At 38.2% G+C, this 15,626-nt stretch overlaps 1 protein-coding gene across 3 annotated transcripts in view; it reads left to right on the top strand.

Moving 5' to 3' along the window:
* The window catches only part of LOC136679115 (target of Nesh-SH3-like), a 35,478-nt gene that overhangs the window by 13,403 nt on the left and 6,449 nt on the right, over positions 1–15,626 (top strand). The window contains exons 7-17 of one of the 3 annotated variants that reach the window (XM_066657419.1): positions 1,238–1,283; positions 1,430–1,510; positions 2,585–2,659; positions 4,052–4,327; positions 5,331–5,507; positions 7,453–7,518; positions 11,729–11,797; positions 12,320–12,418; positions 12,595–12,684; positions 13,510–13,719; positions 14,359–14,464. In XM_066657419.1, coding sequence (XP_066513516.1) covers positions 1,238–1,283; positions 1,430–1,510; positions 2,585–2,659; positions 4,052–4,327; positions 5,331–5,507; positions 7,453–7,518; positions 11,729–11,797; positions 12,320–12,418; positions 12,595–12,684; positions 13,510–13,719; positions 14,359–14,464 — 1,295 coding nt within the window. The remainder of the gene's footprint in view (positions 1–1,237; positions 1,284–1,429; positions 1,511–2,584; positions 2,660–4,051; positions 4,328–5,330; positions 5,508–7,452; positions 7,519–11,728; positions 11,798–12,319; positions 12,419–12,594; positions 12,685–13,509; positions 13,720–14,358; positions 14,465–15,626) is intronic. The other 2 variants (XM_066657420.1, XM_066657421.1) reach the window with 2 other exon arrangements.

The following is a 15,626-nucleotide window of genomic DNA, read 5'->3' as shown; positions in this document are numbered from 1 at the left end:
ATGGGAGAAAATTAGTTAGTTAAGATTTAGATACCCTGTTGCCTTAAAATTATGAATAAAATTAACTTATGTTAACAATTTGACAGCGCCAAAGACACAGCTTCTTACTTGGTCAAAGGAAATGTAGGACCTTGAGTTAGTTCTTATCATAAGTATACAGAACAACAAACCATGTCTTTAACTCTGTCCACTTGTTATTTTGAGGTCAAACTCTCACTCTAGAGACTTAAGACCCAAGTCTCAGGACTAGACACAGACAACCATCACTCAGACTTGAGACTTATCTTTGATTCTTATAAAGCAGTTATCATCATCTGTTTCAAAGTGTTTAGTCAAAATGTTTGAGTCAAGGATGCACCATAGTTTGGTGAATGTCCTGTTCACAATTTAATCAAAAACATTTATAATTCTGGGGGCGTTTCCTTAGCATTTGCAAGCTCCCCAGTCTGTTTGCATGCTCAAAACTGGCAGAGCAAAGGCATCCATTATTTAGACAATGGAGAGAATTACATACATTTAACAGCATGAACCAATATGAGGATATTGCTCTATTCCTGCTCCATAGGTGGGTAATATTGACTTATATTTGCTGTTTCAGATTGCTTAAGGTAAAATGTCACCAAATTCGTGAGAAAGCTAAGTGCTTTCCTGAAAGTGCTACAAAACTAAACAGCTCATGTTACAAATGAGTTTCTGTGGTAACAGTGAATAAAATCTTACAGACAAGTTAACTTCAGCCACCTACAAACAACAGCTGTTTTTATTCACCTCAGACATACCGTTCCACCCTAAAAGACACTGAGCTTCTGAATATAAACAAACAGAGAACAGTTTTTCCCCACAATTGTATATGTCCCCTGTAAGGGCCAGGTTTGGAATTTGTGCTTTGAAGGACACCAGCCTTCCTGGACCTGAGTTATACACGCCTGGTTTCTGCCTTGCTCTTGGATTTTAAAGCGGGTCAAAGAAGACCAGAATTCTGCATCCTCACATGGACAGCTTCTGAAATGTGTGGAATTCAATTAGGACTCGAGCTCTGCACAGGGCAATATCTGTTGAAGTGGTCCAACAGGACCTAAAGGGTAAACTAAGTAGAAAAGCCATTCTAAGGCACATTACAAAACCATAGAGAGATCAAAGACCAAAGGGCCATCGCTGCTTTATGGCATATTGCTGAATTTGTTGTAGTTTAGTAATAATATGTGAGGGAATAAACATATTGTTTTTGTTCTTTAAGAATCCAATCGTGTCTGGACAGACCATGCTCTTTCCCCCAAAGCTTGGTAAGTTGCTTGAGTTTTGGTATCTCTCCTGTAGAAAAGAAATAAATGTTGTCAATGTGTTTATTTTTCCATGGGACAAAATGCCATGTCTAGCTAGTTTGATAGTGGCACATTTGTTTTTCTTCATCTTCCTTCCCTTCCTTTAGCTTTCCACAACAGGACCCACCCAAAACTCCAGCCTCCCCACAAAAACCCAGCCTTTCCTGGAGTACCAAAGACGTCTTTTGGTAAATTTTATTTCTTCTTCTTTTTTTTTTTTTTTTTAATCTGGCACCCAGTTTTATTACAGCAGTTACCTACTTTGACACTTGACAGCTCACACACACATAGAGGCACATGGAGTGTAGAAAGTCTCTTGTAAAACATTTAATGGGCCCTTTTCATGTAAACTTCATGGGCTTGACAGCACTCTCTGAATTTCAAATGACTCCCTATTCCCTACATAGTGCACTAATTTTTTAACGTAGATACATTCAATAATTATGTTACAATAATTACAATTATTCTGACTGATGTTCAGTAAAGTATTCTTGGACATATTAATACTACTTATGTGTCTAGAGATGTAGTGGATTGCAATATTTTATTATGGTAGGAAAGATATCACACTCTTAAAAATAAAGGTGCAGCAAAGGGTTCTTTGAGCGATCCCATAGAAGAACCACTTCTAATGATAAATGATTGAGTGTGAAGAACCTTTTAATGGATTAAAAATCCATCACAACAAGTTATTTACATATTAAAACATATTAGAAAAATGGTTCTTTATGAAACTAAAAGTGGTCCTTCTATGGCATTGCGTAGCTGGCTGTTTAGGCTCTGAAGGCAGTTATTATTGGTCTTGTAAATAAGTCAAATAAAGTCAAATAAATGTATTAACATTGGTTATGTATGTGTCCCATCTGCCCTAAGACTCCGTCCCAACACCCCTCATCCCCAAGCCACATCTTTTTTAAAGAATAAAATATTGTCGCCTTATTCCATGCTAGCCCTAGCAAGATAACAGATTTCAAACATGTTCCGTGTTATGGATTGTAACAATATTATTTGATTGTTCACAAACTTACATGAATACAAAACTATTATTAGAGTTGATATTTTGGCTTCTTCAGTCAAATAGTGCATTTACATTTTGAGTATGGAGTGACAATTGCTAATGTTTGACATACATGCCATTATTTGTCTGGAGAAGCCTTTATATTTAAACCAATATTGTGCACTACATAGGTATTAAGGAGCAATCTGAGTTTCAGCCTCTCTTCTCTTTGCTTTGTTAAGAAATTATGCGTTATTTCCCACAGCACCTCCGCTGGTCCAACAAGAAACTGCACTCACCCCCTCCTCCAATGCCCCAAAATGGCCTCAGCTCCCCTTGGGTAACACCAAGTGTCTTGTTTTGGTTATTTTCCAGTCACTCCGCTTTGCGTGCAGATGCTTCACTGGGGGGCGGGGGTGGTTGATTGAAACTCTCAGCTTCGGTTGCATGCCAGCATGTTCTGTGAAAAATGGCAAGTTAGAAAGTCCTGGTTCTGTGGAGAGGAGGATTCCCAATGAACAGACGGGTGAAAGTTCAGTGTAAGTTTTTTTCAGGATGCCATGCACAGCAAAAAATACTATGGTTGGTTATGCATGGTATTTGTAGCCTCACATGCACTGGAACTGACAAAAGTTTTTTGATCAAGCTTTCTTCACTTTCTGACCACAAAGCTCTATAGCCATCTATTACATGTCAGCTCCATACATCCACACATCTATCTGTTATTGTTCTATCTTCCTATCATGCTAATAGCTAGCTATCTGTTTATCTTGCTATCTATAAAGCTTATCCATTCAGCTAGGTGGTAGCTTATTTATCTAGATACCTTGCTAGCTAACTAGCTAGCTCATTTATTTATTTATCAATCTTGCTTACTAGCTAGCTTATCTAGATATCTTGCTAGCTAGCTAGCTTATTTACTCTACAGCACTGAATTTCAGTTTTTTAATACTGATTTAATTCTATACTTCATCTTCAGGTTGTGAACAAATACGGTCAAAAAGCCTTACCTTACCTTAATGCAGAACACATCTCAAATTTTCTCATTCTTTTTGTCACTTTCTCAGTCTCCCCTTTCTGCCTCTCTACCTCATCTAATCAGTCATCTGCTGTTCAACTTTCTTCACCGTCGTCAGACTGGATTATTGCTGTTAGTATTGCTGCATTACAGCATTTGGCCTTGTTTCAGTCTGCATGAAATAGAAGCATGTCTGAAAGACATCAGTCACTTACTCTTTTTCAGTCCCAAGGAAAGGTAGTGCTCTGGGGAACTCTACTCTTTTTCTGTCTTCCTCTGTCTCTCAGACAGACTCAGAACAGTCCAGTCTCTCATCTCTCCCTCTCCCTCTCTCTCTCCCTCTCTCTCTCTCTCTCTCTCTCTCTTTTGAGAGTGAGACTCTCAAACCAGTGCTAGCTGATTATGAGACCAAGTGCTGACTCAAAAAAGCAAAGGCTAAATATTAAAGCAAGCAAAAAAAATTAAATAATGGGAAACATTTTTAAAGATGTGCTCATTGACAAGCATATAAAAATTCATGCCATCTGGATTGTATGGAGAAATTTAAATGCTGGCCACTCATGTGTAAATGTCCCCTATTTCTTTGCAGCCCTGAGGGATAGCAAGGCTGTGAAAAACCAGTCCATATGTGCTGCTGCTCGTTTGAAATGGGAGCTTGTTGATAGCCATGGTCTCTATAGTCAATGCTGCTCTGCTGCTTTTCTCTCAAAACAGATTCAGACAGCCATGCTAGAAATGCCTCCTCTGAGTCGAGTGGTATTTCTCCTGCCATCCCCAATCTCCCATCTGCCCAACCCCCTCGTGATACCACCACTACCACCGCTGCCACCACCACTGCCGCCACCACCACTTCTACTTCTACTACTACTACTACTACTACTACTACAACTACTTCCACTACCACTCAGTCCCTCTCCAACGGAGATTCGAAGAGTATCCTCCCCCAGACCAGGGCACCCAGTGCCACTCAAAAGCCTCATAGTTCATCTGGTAATTCCCCACTTTTGAAGTTTTATTTTATATTTTTCTTCAGAAAGTAACAAAACACAAGGGGTTGGTTGCGGTCCTTTGATGTTTACAATGGTTCACCTTCTGCAACTGGAGCCAGCTAAAGATTTAGTTGGTTACTCACTGGAGTAGTCCTCTTTCTGAGAATTTCTGGATTTCTGGGAAAAAACAAGACTTTGTGAAGCTCTACATTTGTATATGTTGTTATACTGGATCAAATAGAAGACAAAAGAGTCATAGAGGGCCAGAACAAAGAGCCGCTTCTTTGTCAGATCTTGTAATCCCATAAGTCATCCTTCTACAAACAAATGGTCATCTTGTGCTATTTATTGTCCACAATGTCTGCAGGAAGACCCGTCTCCAGTTTGAGTCAGATAGAAGGCCAATAATAACGATAAATTGGCTAACATCACTGGAGAAATATCTTTGTTGGTTTGTGTTTTCAGACAGACTGCCACCCCAGTGTCTGTCCAAGAAGTATTTGGTTTCGTCTTGCCAGTGCTAATGTTTGATGTCACAGCTATTCTGATTTTCTCCCAAGATGCCTCATTGTGTCTTGCAGACACAGAAACTGCATACTGTACCTACATCTGGACTGAAATACTTGGAATATCTTTTTAGCACTGTAGATTTTATACATCTTGATGGAACATGATTATTTTTACCTTATCTGAATTTCTTATAATTAAGAAGCTTTAAGCCACATTGATGATAGATTTGTAGTTTTACTGGGCCAGAAACTTTTCAGTTAGCAAGCTCGCTAACTCACCAAATTTGACAGCTAAAATACAAATTAAACATCTGAGAAGACTTATGAGAATTGCTTTTGCCCAAAAATCCTTGGGAACATATACTTATTTAAGTGCAAAATATTTAAACCATACCAAATTATTTTATTAGCACAGACCGTTATGCCTTTGAAGAGTACTTCCCACACAGAGTGACCATACTTTAATCACAAGTGCTGTTGTCTTTCTTTATCCAGGTAAAACCTTTCTGAGACACCCAAGCTTGTTTGTTCCACCCAAATCCTTCGATTCAGTTGTAGCAGGGAGTGGCAAGAACCAGACGGCTGTGGGCAGAAACCCTTTCTCTCCCTTCTTTAACGGCATGCGGACCACTTCTTTCCCCAGAGCCAACAATTCATCCATCAGATATGGGGGTAAAAGAAACACTCAGTGCCCCCATTTAATGCTATATAATGCTTCCCTACCTCTCTTCCTATTTCTGTTTTCCAGATTGCACTTTTGTGACCAGAGCTTTCCCTTCTTTTCAGATGATATATATTAAAACCAATCCTCAAAGAGTAGTGGAGATTAACATTGTATTACTTCCATTCACCTTCTAAAGCAGTGTTGTCACTCAAGGTTATACCAAATGACATTACAAGTTCTATCCAAGTACATCCCTGGTCCTACCAGAGGGTTTCACCAGAGGACATTCTTAGAGCTACAAGTCGTTGTCATAGGCTGCTAGTTTAGATTGGGAGAGTAACAGTTCTCCCTAGAACTGCCTGGCTTCTGTAGTTTGCTGGATCCAGCAAAAGACTTGCCCTAGCAGTTAGAACAATCCTCAAGAGGACTTTCTACTGACATTGGGCAGGAATATGATTTGTACCATCTTTAATTCCAGTATCGTGCCAATGTATTATTAAGATGACATGGCTATGACATTTATTTGTGTGGTGTTTCTAAATATCCACTGATCTTTGAGTCAAAGTTATAAGGCCTAACTAGGGGAAATTACATAGATATATAAGTATACATTTCCTTTTAAACGACATCACATCAGAATTTCCCATGGCAAGTGTGGTGTAAAAATGATCTCTTATGCCCCTTTCACACATGCACGGTAATCCAGAAATGTTACCTGGAGGAGCTGTATTTGTGAATACACCACATGCAATAGTTGTCTTGGACATTACCTGGACTTTATTCTGGTAGCACACTAGTAAACAGTCCAGGTAAGATCAGAGTCAACGCATGTAAGAACGGAATGAGAAATGTTTATTCTGCACGTATTGCTCCAATACCTAAACCACATGTTTTATCTCTCACTATGAGCTGTAAGTGTGAAAGACCACTCCAGGACATCTCCGGACCTGATACTCTGGAGTTTCGCTAGAATTCTCTGGAGGTCTTGGGTGAAATTGGCATATGTAAATTCAATCATCTTAAATCTAGTCATACTATGTAATATTTCTCATTATGATATTGGTTGAAAAGTTTTTTTAATCATTTTTCAACCAATTTCTGTATGTTTTTAGCCTTGATGCTTGCAACAAGCAAACTAGCAATGGAACTTTATGTGGATAATCTGATAGAAGAAACTGGTTGAAAAATTTTACAATATTCTTACTCATTTCATAATAAGAAATATGTTTAAAAGATTTAAGCTGTTTTCACTCAATTGGATATCACATTTGTATTGTGTATATACGTTGGATCTTGTCAGCTAATTACAGTAGTAAGGTTTTTGAGTTGAATCAGGTGAGCTCTAGGAGGTAAAACACTAAATCTGTCTAGTGTTGCAATCCTCCAGGGTTTGGGAGTGAAAAAAACTGCCTTGGAGCCAGATTGTATCCCCATTGCCACATGTGGAATGAGTGCAGAACAGTCGTCATGCTCACTGATTCTCTGACAGCTTAACAGTGAGAGTATTTTTATGTGATTTACAATGATGGGCATGGATTAACTGCCTGCCCGCCATCTGTATGGATATTTATCTCCCCCAGGCAGCTGACCAGCTACCTATAATATCAAGCCCTGTCCAATTTTTCCCAAGGGTCTGTCTTAAAGTCCACACTTTGTTTTGTTTTTTTTCCCCTAAGTGTACTATAACATGATGAACTCACAAATGTAGCAACAGCAGTGTGAAAGAGCTTGTTAAGACTGTTGATATATAGATATGTTAATGTTCTTCCAGCAAACTCTCTAAATTCACCCTGTGAATAATGGAAAATATACTTTTTAGTGTAGTCTTCTTGAAAACCAAAAGTTTGGACATTGAGACATGCCCCAAGGCTCAGTCCCTGTAGGTTTCTCATGCTTGTAGTGCACTGCCACAAATCCTTCACTGCATAATGTCCCTTCTCTTCCCTCCAACAGTGAACGGCGAGCATCACAAAGGATTCTCTTTACCCAAACCAGTCATATGGTCCCCATCCAGAATGGGTAAAAAGAACCGAGTCGAAAGCTATATTTGTCAGCCAACATTTAACCTGCATTTCTCCTGTCTGCCATAGCTCATGTGGTGTCTTTACCCATCCGTCAACCATCTCTGTCCATTCAAACCATCCATCCATCATCCAGCCCATTTGCTCACCAGTCTGTTGTCTTTCTCATGTGTGTCCTTGACTCAGTGTTGGTACTGTTTGCAAGCTTCTGCAGGTGTAACGCTGCTGCGGGCTTCACTATAAGGACAGCATTACCTCTCATTAGTTCAATGTGGTGTTAACATACTCTGTTTCATGAGTTCCAGCCATCTGAGGAATTACAAAAATAACCATGAACTTGTTTTGACTTGTCTTTAGTTATCAGTTATTCTGGGGGTTTATTCAATGCTAGTGTTCAGTGTTTACTGTGTGCATGAGTGTCTGCATGCTCATCGTGTGTTCAAGAGCTTTGTTGTGGTGTGAGGGCTCAATCATCCTGCTGGTTTCTGTATTCATTTCATTTTTATATATTTATTATTTATTTATTACACAAAAGTATGTAATGATAACAAAATGCTAGTGATATTTAGTTTAACGTTAATACATCTCTTGGTAAAACATTAACTGGAATCAACACTGATCTTAGCAGCAGTTCAGTGTGGCATTAGTGAAATACTTAGCACCATTATTTTAACATCTTTTGTACAAAACAACTGACTTTATATGCAAATTCTTTTCGTTATATATTTTAGGTATTTACAGGTGGCCTTTTATAGATAGATAGATGATCTATGTCTATGAAAATTTGCTGGCAAAGCATAGAGGATAACACTGTTTTTCAAGCTTTCATTAGCATTTTCAAACAGCGGAAAACTTGGGGAGAAGTTGTAAAAAGTAGTAATTAAGGGGACAATCAGTGTGGTTTGGTGTGGGGAAACTTATCAAATTTGATTTTTTTTTTTAGCAGTGGTGTTGATAGGAACCACGTGTCTTCTTGTTTATGACAAATATATAGCATATTATTGTTACAATCCACAACCACTAGGAACTCTGTACCACTGTGAACAATTCTGACTCTGTAAGTTTCTCTGGTATTGGATGTTTCACATCAAACCACTTCTGCAACAAATAATGCAGAAATGATAAGACCAGGAAAAAAAAAAAAAACACCAGAGCCTGCTGGAAAAAATCATTGGTTTTAATCAGCCTCCTTTTCCCACAGTTAATAATTCCCTGTCTGAGAATATATCTCCAGAGGCTCACAGAGACACCGGACGCTCACAGGCTCCTGTTGTGGAGCGATTCTATGGTAAAGGCATAGGCTGATTTGTTTGCACCCCATGGCAGCTCATCTTGACTGCATGAGACCTCCCTAGCTTCTGGACCAATCCAAAAATCATCGGCCAGCTCCACCACAGGCCTGGGCCGAGTCTTTGGAAAGTACTTTCTCCTCATGTGGAAGTACGGCGTCTGCTGGTCTTAGCTTCATTTAGACCATGGAGTTTTGGCTTGTTTTGCACCTGGCTTTGCACTTTTTTACTTATGTGTTTGGTTTCTTAATTCTCCCTGCCAGGAGATGTTCATTTTGTTGTCGTGTTATGAAGCAGGCATTTTGGTTGAAGCTTTTAATGCAGTTTCCAGCTTACTGCCCATGGGCTTATCTGGTTTGCTTTTGGCTGCTGAGAGAATTGAGTTGAGGAATAAAAAGCTTGCAATAATAGTCTGAATATCTAAATATAACAAAGGATGTTCTAAAGTTTGTTATAAGTGCTGTGAAATGACCGTCATTAACAGGTTCAAGACAAAATATAAAAGGCAAGTTCAGTGATGTAGACATACCAGTGTTGAGTGCTTTCCAATCCAAGGAATGTTTGTACCTATTCAAGAAAAACCACAGCATCATTTTATGAGCTGCTGTTGTGAGACAGATAAAAACAAATGTGATATTACTGTAGGGCGGCATGGTGGCGCAGCCAGTAGTGTTGCAATTACACAGCTCCAGGGGCCTGGAGGTTGTGGGTTCGATTCCTGCTCCAAGTGACTGGCTGTGAGGAGTTTGTGTATTCTCCCCGTGTCTGCGTGGGTTTCCTCCCACAGTCCAAAAACACATGTTGGTAGGTGGATTGGTCACTCAAAAGTGTCCGTGATTGTGTGTCTGTGTTGCCCTGTGAAGGACTGGCGCCCCCTCCAGGGTGTATTCCTGCCTTGCGCCCAATGATTCCAGGTAGGCTCTGGACCCACCGTGACCCTGAACTGGATAAGCGGTTACAGATAATGAATGAATGAATGTTACTGTAGCTTGGACATTTTACAAATGCGTAGTTTGAGCTGAATGTCTGCATTTCATTGTGATTTACAAATCTCTTTGGCCAATCGGTGCTCATGTTTTGCCACTACTCTGCTTGCTTGAAACCATAAGCAAGCAGGGAGGAAAAAGTACCCAGTTCCAGGTACCAAATTTGCCTAAAGTAAAAGCAAAAAAGGCAGTGTAGTGCCCAGCCGAGTATGGTAACGCAGCATTATTCATCCACATTTGCATATGCCTATGGAATATAAATACATTCACTAGGTTTTTGGCATAAAAAGTCAGGGTTTAGCCAATTTGATGCATAAGAAAAGGACAGAAGGCACCTTATGCCTGAAATTGATGCAACATCATAGTACATCTGGATCTTGACAGATGTTGACAGGGACAGATAATATGTCCCTGTCTAATGTTTAATAAAAAATCATGGCCTAAGTCAGAAGTTTTCAGTAGGTCTTGAGTCCAGTTTCCAAGTCCTGGAATGTGTAATCACTGGCAGATAGCATAACTGTTGACTTTACTGATTGGCCATCTAGTCGCAAAGCTAAAAGTATCAGGAACTGGTCTACATCACTGATATCGACAGTCAGGTTTTGTTGGAAAGTCACAGATTATACATCCAGATTAAACAGTAAAAAAAAAAACTTGCATAAGTGATGCATAAGTCAAATGTATAAATGTAGAGCAGCCACAGATTGAGTAATGCAAATCAGTATGATCCTTTCTGCTGAAACAATTTCCAGCATTGTTTTCCATGAGGTATAGCTGAGGGGAGAGTAAGGGCATTTTTCCAATAGCTTCACATTAAATGTGAACACAAATCTTCACATATTCATTAATGCTGAGATTTAATTTACAAAGGCTTGGACCCATTTCTTCAATTGTTAAATTTTGGCTCCAGCAAACACTGCCTAATTTTCACAGTGTGTTTTTATTTTTGTGGGATAAGGTTCAGAAATGTGCATTAAACTCCAGAAACTTTTCTTTCTGTTCCTTTACTCCTTGTATCACAGATGTATTAGTTTTATATATAGGCAGTGTTTATTTAGTAACGTTCATTTCAAAGTCTTGACACATAGATGGATATTCACAGTTTGTAGACATCAACAGAATGGAATGATTCGGAAAAGCTAAACATGAGCCTAAAGTCACCATGCTCAGTACCAAATATTGGCTAGATGGGTTTACAGAACTGTGTTCTCTAGCATGAGGAAACTCCAGTTATTTTGGGATGAACTGGGCTGAACTAGTCACCCAACATCATACCTTTAACAGGATACATCATCAAGAGTTAACTAGATTTGTAATGCTGAAGTCAGTCATGTCTAAGCTGAACATGCTTCTCAAGAGTCAGAGATTTACCTCATGGCATTGGAAAACAGATGTTGTGACCCCAATCAACAAACACCTACAGCTGGCTGGCTCCCTCCAAACAACAACAAAATCTACAATAACAACAGCAAGTGTCCTAAATGACCACTCTCTTTATAGCAAACAATATATTTAAACTACATTCAGGACTAAAAACAGGGTGGGTTAATTATGGGGCAACTTTGGAGGGGACACATCTCAAAGCAGGCCACATAATATGCTGAAATGAACAACCCTAAAACAGATTAAGTCTGAATAGATCTCAGATTCCAGAAGTGGTGCAAGTGTTCCACTGTTTTTCTTTCTTTTAGTTTTATTATTGCAAAGATGAAAGAGAATTTCACAAATCAGGCTTTCTTGACTCAGAGATCCCATAGATGTGGTGAGGTCTTCTGTAAACAGTTGCATTAGGTACATTTAGGCTTAAAAAACATTGGATTTAGTCTTGCTGTGTTGCATGGACGGCACATTGCCTGGGCTGGCCCAAGTTTCCCATGTTGGCATTAAGCATTCGTTGTTGCTATGCTAACCCCTCCTTTATTCTTGTTTCCAGGCTCCCCTGCTCGGCCTCCTATTTCCCCAAATAAGAAGACAAATCTGGTGGGAAAACCTACTAGACTAGGTGAGTGCTAACAATCAATTACTGTTATATATGGTCCAATTTATTTTGCTTAATTAAAAATTATAGCATTTTACATCTTATCAAAAATGCCCTATTCCTATTTTTTTTTTTTTTTAAATAGGAATTCTGATGGTTTTTCTAAAAAAAAAAATCTCTTCTGACTGCAGTTTAATTATATTAATATTTTGGGTCATAACTTCGTCTCCCGTAAAAATAAATAAATAAATAACAACAAAAAAACAGTTAATCTAATTGTATACACCCATATATATATATATATATATATATATATATATATATATATATATATATATACACACACACAGTAATACCTAGACTTTCGAGTTAAAGTGAATTGAAATGCTTTTTATTTGTTCCAGCCTCCCAAATAAGCACACCAAAATTTTTGTTAGATGTTTTTAATCTTGTCTATTGAAGGGTTGCCTCAGTCAGTATAGAGGCGTGTTTAGCATTAGTGATAATGCAGTATGTGTGATTTCTGTATATTCTTCTCATTTACAGACAAGGCCATTGACTTGAAGCAGGCCTCCATTCTGCCGAAAGTGCCCCCAGTGTCAGTGAAACCCACCAAGCCCAAAACAACTCCTTCCCCACTGAATGGTAAAGATAATGAGTAGAGAATATAGCCTCTTCATCAGTTGCTAGGTTAAAGTGAATCAACAGAACTAAGATTAGAGACAGGATTTAGTTATGAAAGGTGGGATTCTGATGGAAAATCTCTCATAATCCACTGAATCTCTTATGTTTGTATTTCTTTGGTTTCATTGGTTTCACAGCAACGCAGTTTGAAACATGGGAGAACTCGTCGGTCTTCAGCTCCATTCCAGCATCCAAAATCGATGTCATGGGCAAAGAACGCTTCATTGGTAAAGAAAAATTTATAGATTCATAATGAGTCTTTTCATTTAATACAGTGCGCGAAAGATGTTTTCACAATTTTCTGTTATTTTGGTTATGTTTGGTGAATTCACATTTATTTGTACCAATTTATTTAATTAATACCACTATCAATACACTTAATTTATTAATTACAGTTATAATTTGATTGTATTTTTCCTGGAACTATTATATATACCAAATCTGTTTTTTTTCCTTCAGTACCTGAGTAGCTATATATAGCTATATATATATTTGAGATATAAATTTCATGAATTCGACAATATTTTTCTGTAAAAAATTGGTAAATGTGTACTCTATTTCACCAAACATTGATTAAGCCTACTCATCCAACATTTATTTTAAATTAATAATTTTAATAGGTAGTTTGGCACCATTTCTACTGCAGTAATAGCTTCTACTTTTCCATGAAGGCTTTAAAATATATACAAGTACAAGCCTTGAGCCACAAAAGCATTATTCGTGAGGTGAGGTACTGATGTTGGATCAGAAACAACAATCCAAGCACTTTATATACCTCTAGCCACCGTTTAGTTGCTTCAAAGCATTCCATTTATGTTACTGCTTTTCTTTAGAGATTTTCCTAACTGAGCATATTTTTCTGCTATGTGTGCACTTTAATAGATAGTTAGATAGATTCAACTTTATTGTCATGGCTCTGTACAGATACAAGACAATGAAATGCAGTTAGCATCTACCAGAAGTGCAAATAGTAGCATAGTGCAATGTTGCAGGATTCATTCTTTAGTAGGGCCTAGTGTATAGACCTTCATCAATATGAACTTTTCTCCTAGCTCCTCATGTGGTGTATAAGACGGATAAAAAACCAGACGAACCATGCTCCATCACCACATCCCTGAGATACTTCCCTGAGGATGAAGCTACAGAGACAAATGTGACTGGTCCCCCACGTACTGCTCCATCCAATCTCACCGTGGTCACCGTGGAGGGTTGTCCTTCCTTTGTCATCCTTGACTGGGAGAAAACTGATAACGAAACCAAAGGTAAACTGAGTGGTGGAATCAGATAAAGGTATAACCTGACATTTCAAATAATACAAAGAAAAAATCCCCTAAAATGGTCAGTTTCCTTAGTTAAGGAACATGACTTCATTGTTTCCAAAATCTATGTCTTGGGCTTTTTAAAACATTAGATTATGAATAGGGATAAATATATACTTTTTCCTGACAAAAAACACTTGTACATTGTACACAACTATACGGTAAACATGTACATTGCTATACATTTCAGGATACATTTCCATTGTTTGCATCTTGACTGTAAGGCAAGGTTTTACTGACATTGTAGTACTTTAAATATTGGTCTTTGATTAGTAGCAAACAAAAAAGTGATTTTGGTGGTATATAGAAAACACAACAACAACAAAAACTGGTGTAAACTGAAAAATAATGTATCTATATGGTTAATTAAATATTCACTGTTCTATACAGAAACCATTTTTAAAAAACCATCAGGAAGACACTGTTCATACTGTACGTTTTGTTCATTAAGGTATACTTACAAAAATATAAACATACCATCAATGTCACAGAAATGGTCTTAAAACCCATCCCTGTACCTTAAATGTAATGGAATATGGTCATATCATGTTCCCTAAATTATGTTACTGTCTACTTCAACAGAATATGAAGTCATCTCCACAACGAAAGGTCCAGATGGTGAAAAGGTGTCTATACTTACCACCAACCAAACTCACACAGCAGTGGAGAACCTCAAACCTGAGAGCAAGTAAGTCCTTACCAAAACCACACTAAATTGCCACAAGTGTCTGAGCACATGCTCATCAACCATTTCTGAAATAAATTGCATTCATAAAGTTTGTCCTCTATGGTGACAGCTTAGACTAGATGCTGGAATATTTCAGTGAGATTTTGATGCCATTTAAGTTTCAGTAAGTTTTTTTACATACTTATTTCCAGCCCCTTGGGTGTGTGTGTGTTTTCAATGAAGATTATATAAAAATATTTTTACCTATGGCCAAGGCTGTAAGGACTTTAAGGCCAGCAGGACTTTAGCAAAGCCATGGGCTGTCTGTCAGAGAGCTGTCACACTCACTAGCTTTTTAATGAGCCTGAAATGGGACTGTGATCTGGCCACAGTTACAGCATAAAACAGGGCTCCATATGAAGTGGGAGCCGGCACGTGGAACCTCCTAATGTCAGGACTTCACATGGAAGATCCATTAAAGAGGCCTTGAGTCCAAAAAATACTCAGCTCAAGTGTCCCAGCTCTGCAGATGAAGGAACACGAGAGTCGTTTTGAATGAACGTTAAATGCATTGGCGAGTAAGACTACAGCTACGTTCATTTTAATAGGACTGGACTGAGTAGACTTCCAGCCCTCTGGAATCTTAAGCTCAGGAGACAGTAAGAGTGATAATACAGGACCACACTCAAGCCATATTTAACACTAAGTTACATATCACAACACTGTTTATGGGTCTAAAATTGTTCAATATTTGTTATTAATTCAAACAGAAATTGAAATGTGCTAAAATTATTCTTTTATTAATATTTTCTTACCCCAAAAATGGGACGGAATGCAAGGATGCCCAGTAATTTGCTCTTCTAATATTTTACTGCAGAAATCTGGAACCAATCACTTTTTACAGAAGTTTTGTATAGAACCAGCAGCATGGTGAAATATTTCTTTAGATTCTTAGAGAGTGTGCTGTATATGGTTCTATATAGCACTAAGATGGTTCTTCTGTTGTAACAAGCCAGACTTCCTAACAATAGGTCACTTTTTCGTGCTATACAGAAATGATTTCATAAACATACATAGAACCACACTTTTTCATCAGTTATAAGAATCATTTAATCAGGGAAAGAACCATTTCAGAATGGAAAAGTTCTGTGTAGAACATGTGGTTCTAACTAGACCCATTGCC

This window comes from Hoplias malabaricus, chromosome Y (genome assembly GCF_029633855.1).
Source record: "Hoplias malabaricus isolate fHopMal1 chromosome Y, fHopMal1.hap1, whole genome shotgun sequence".
NCBI classification, from domain to species: domain Eukaryota; kingdom Metazoa; phylum Chordata; class Actinopteri; order Characiformes; family Erythrinidae; genus Hoplias; species Hoplias malabaricus.
The sequence above is the reverse complement of the archived record's forward strand: the minus strand, read 5'-3'. Positions and strand labels throughout refer to the sequence as shown.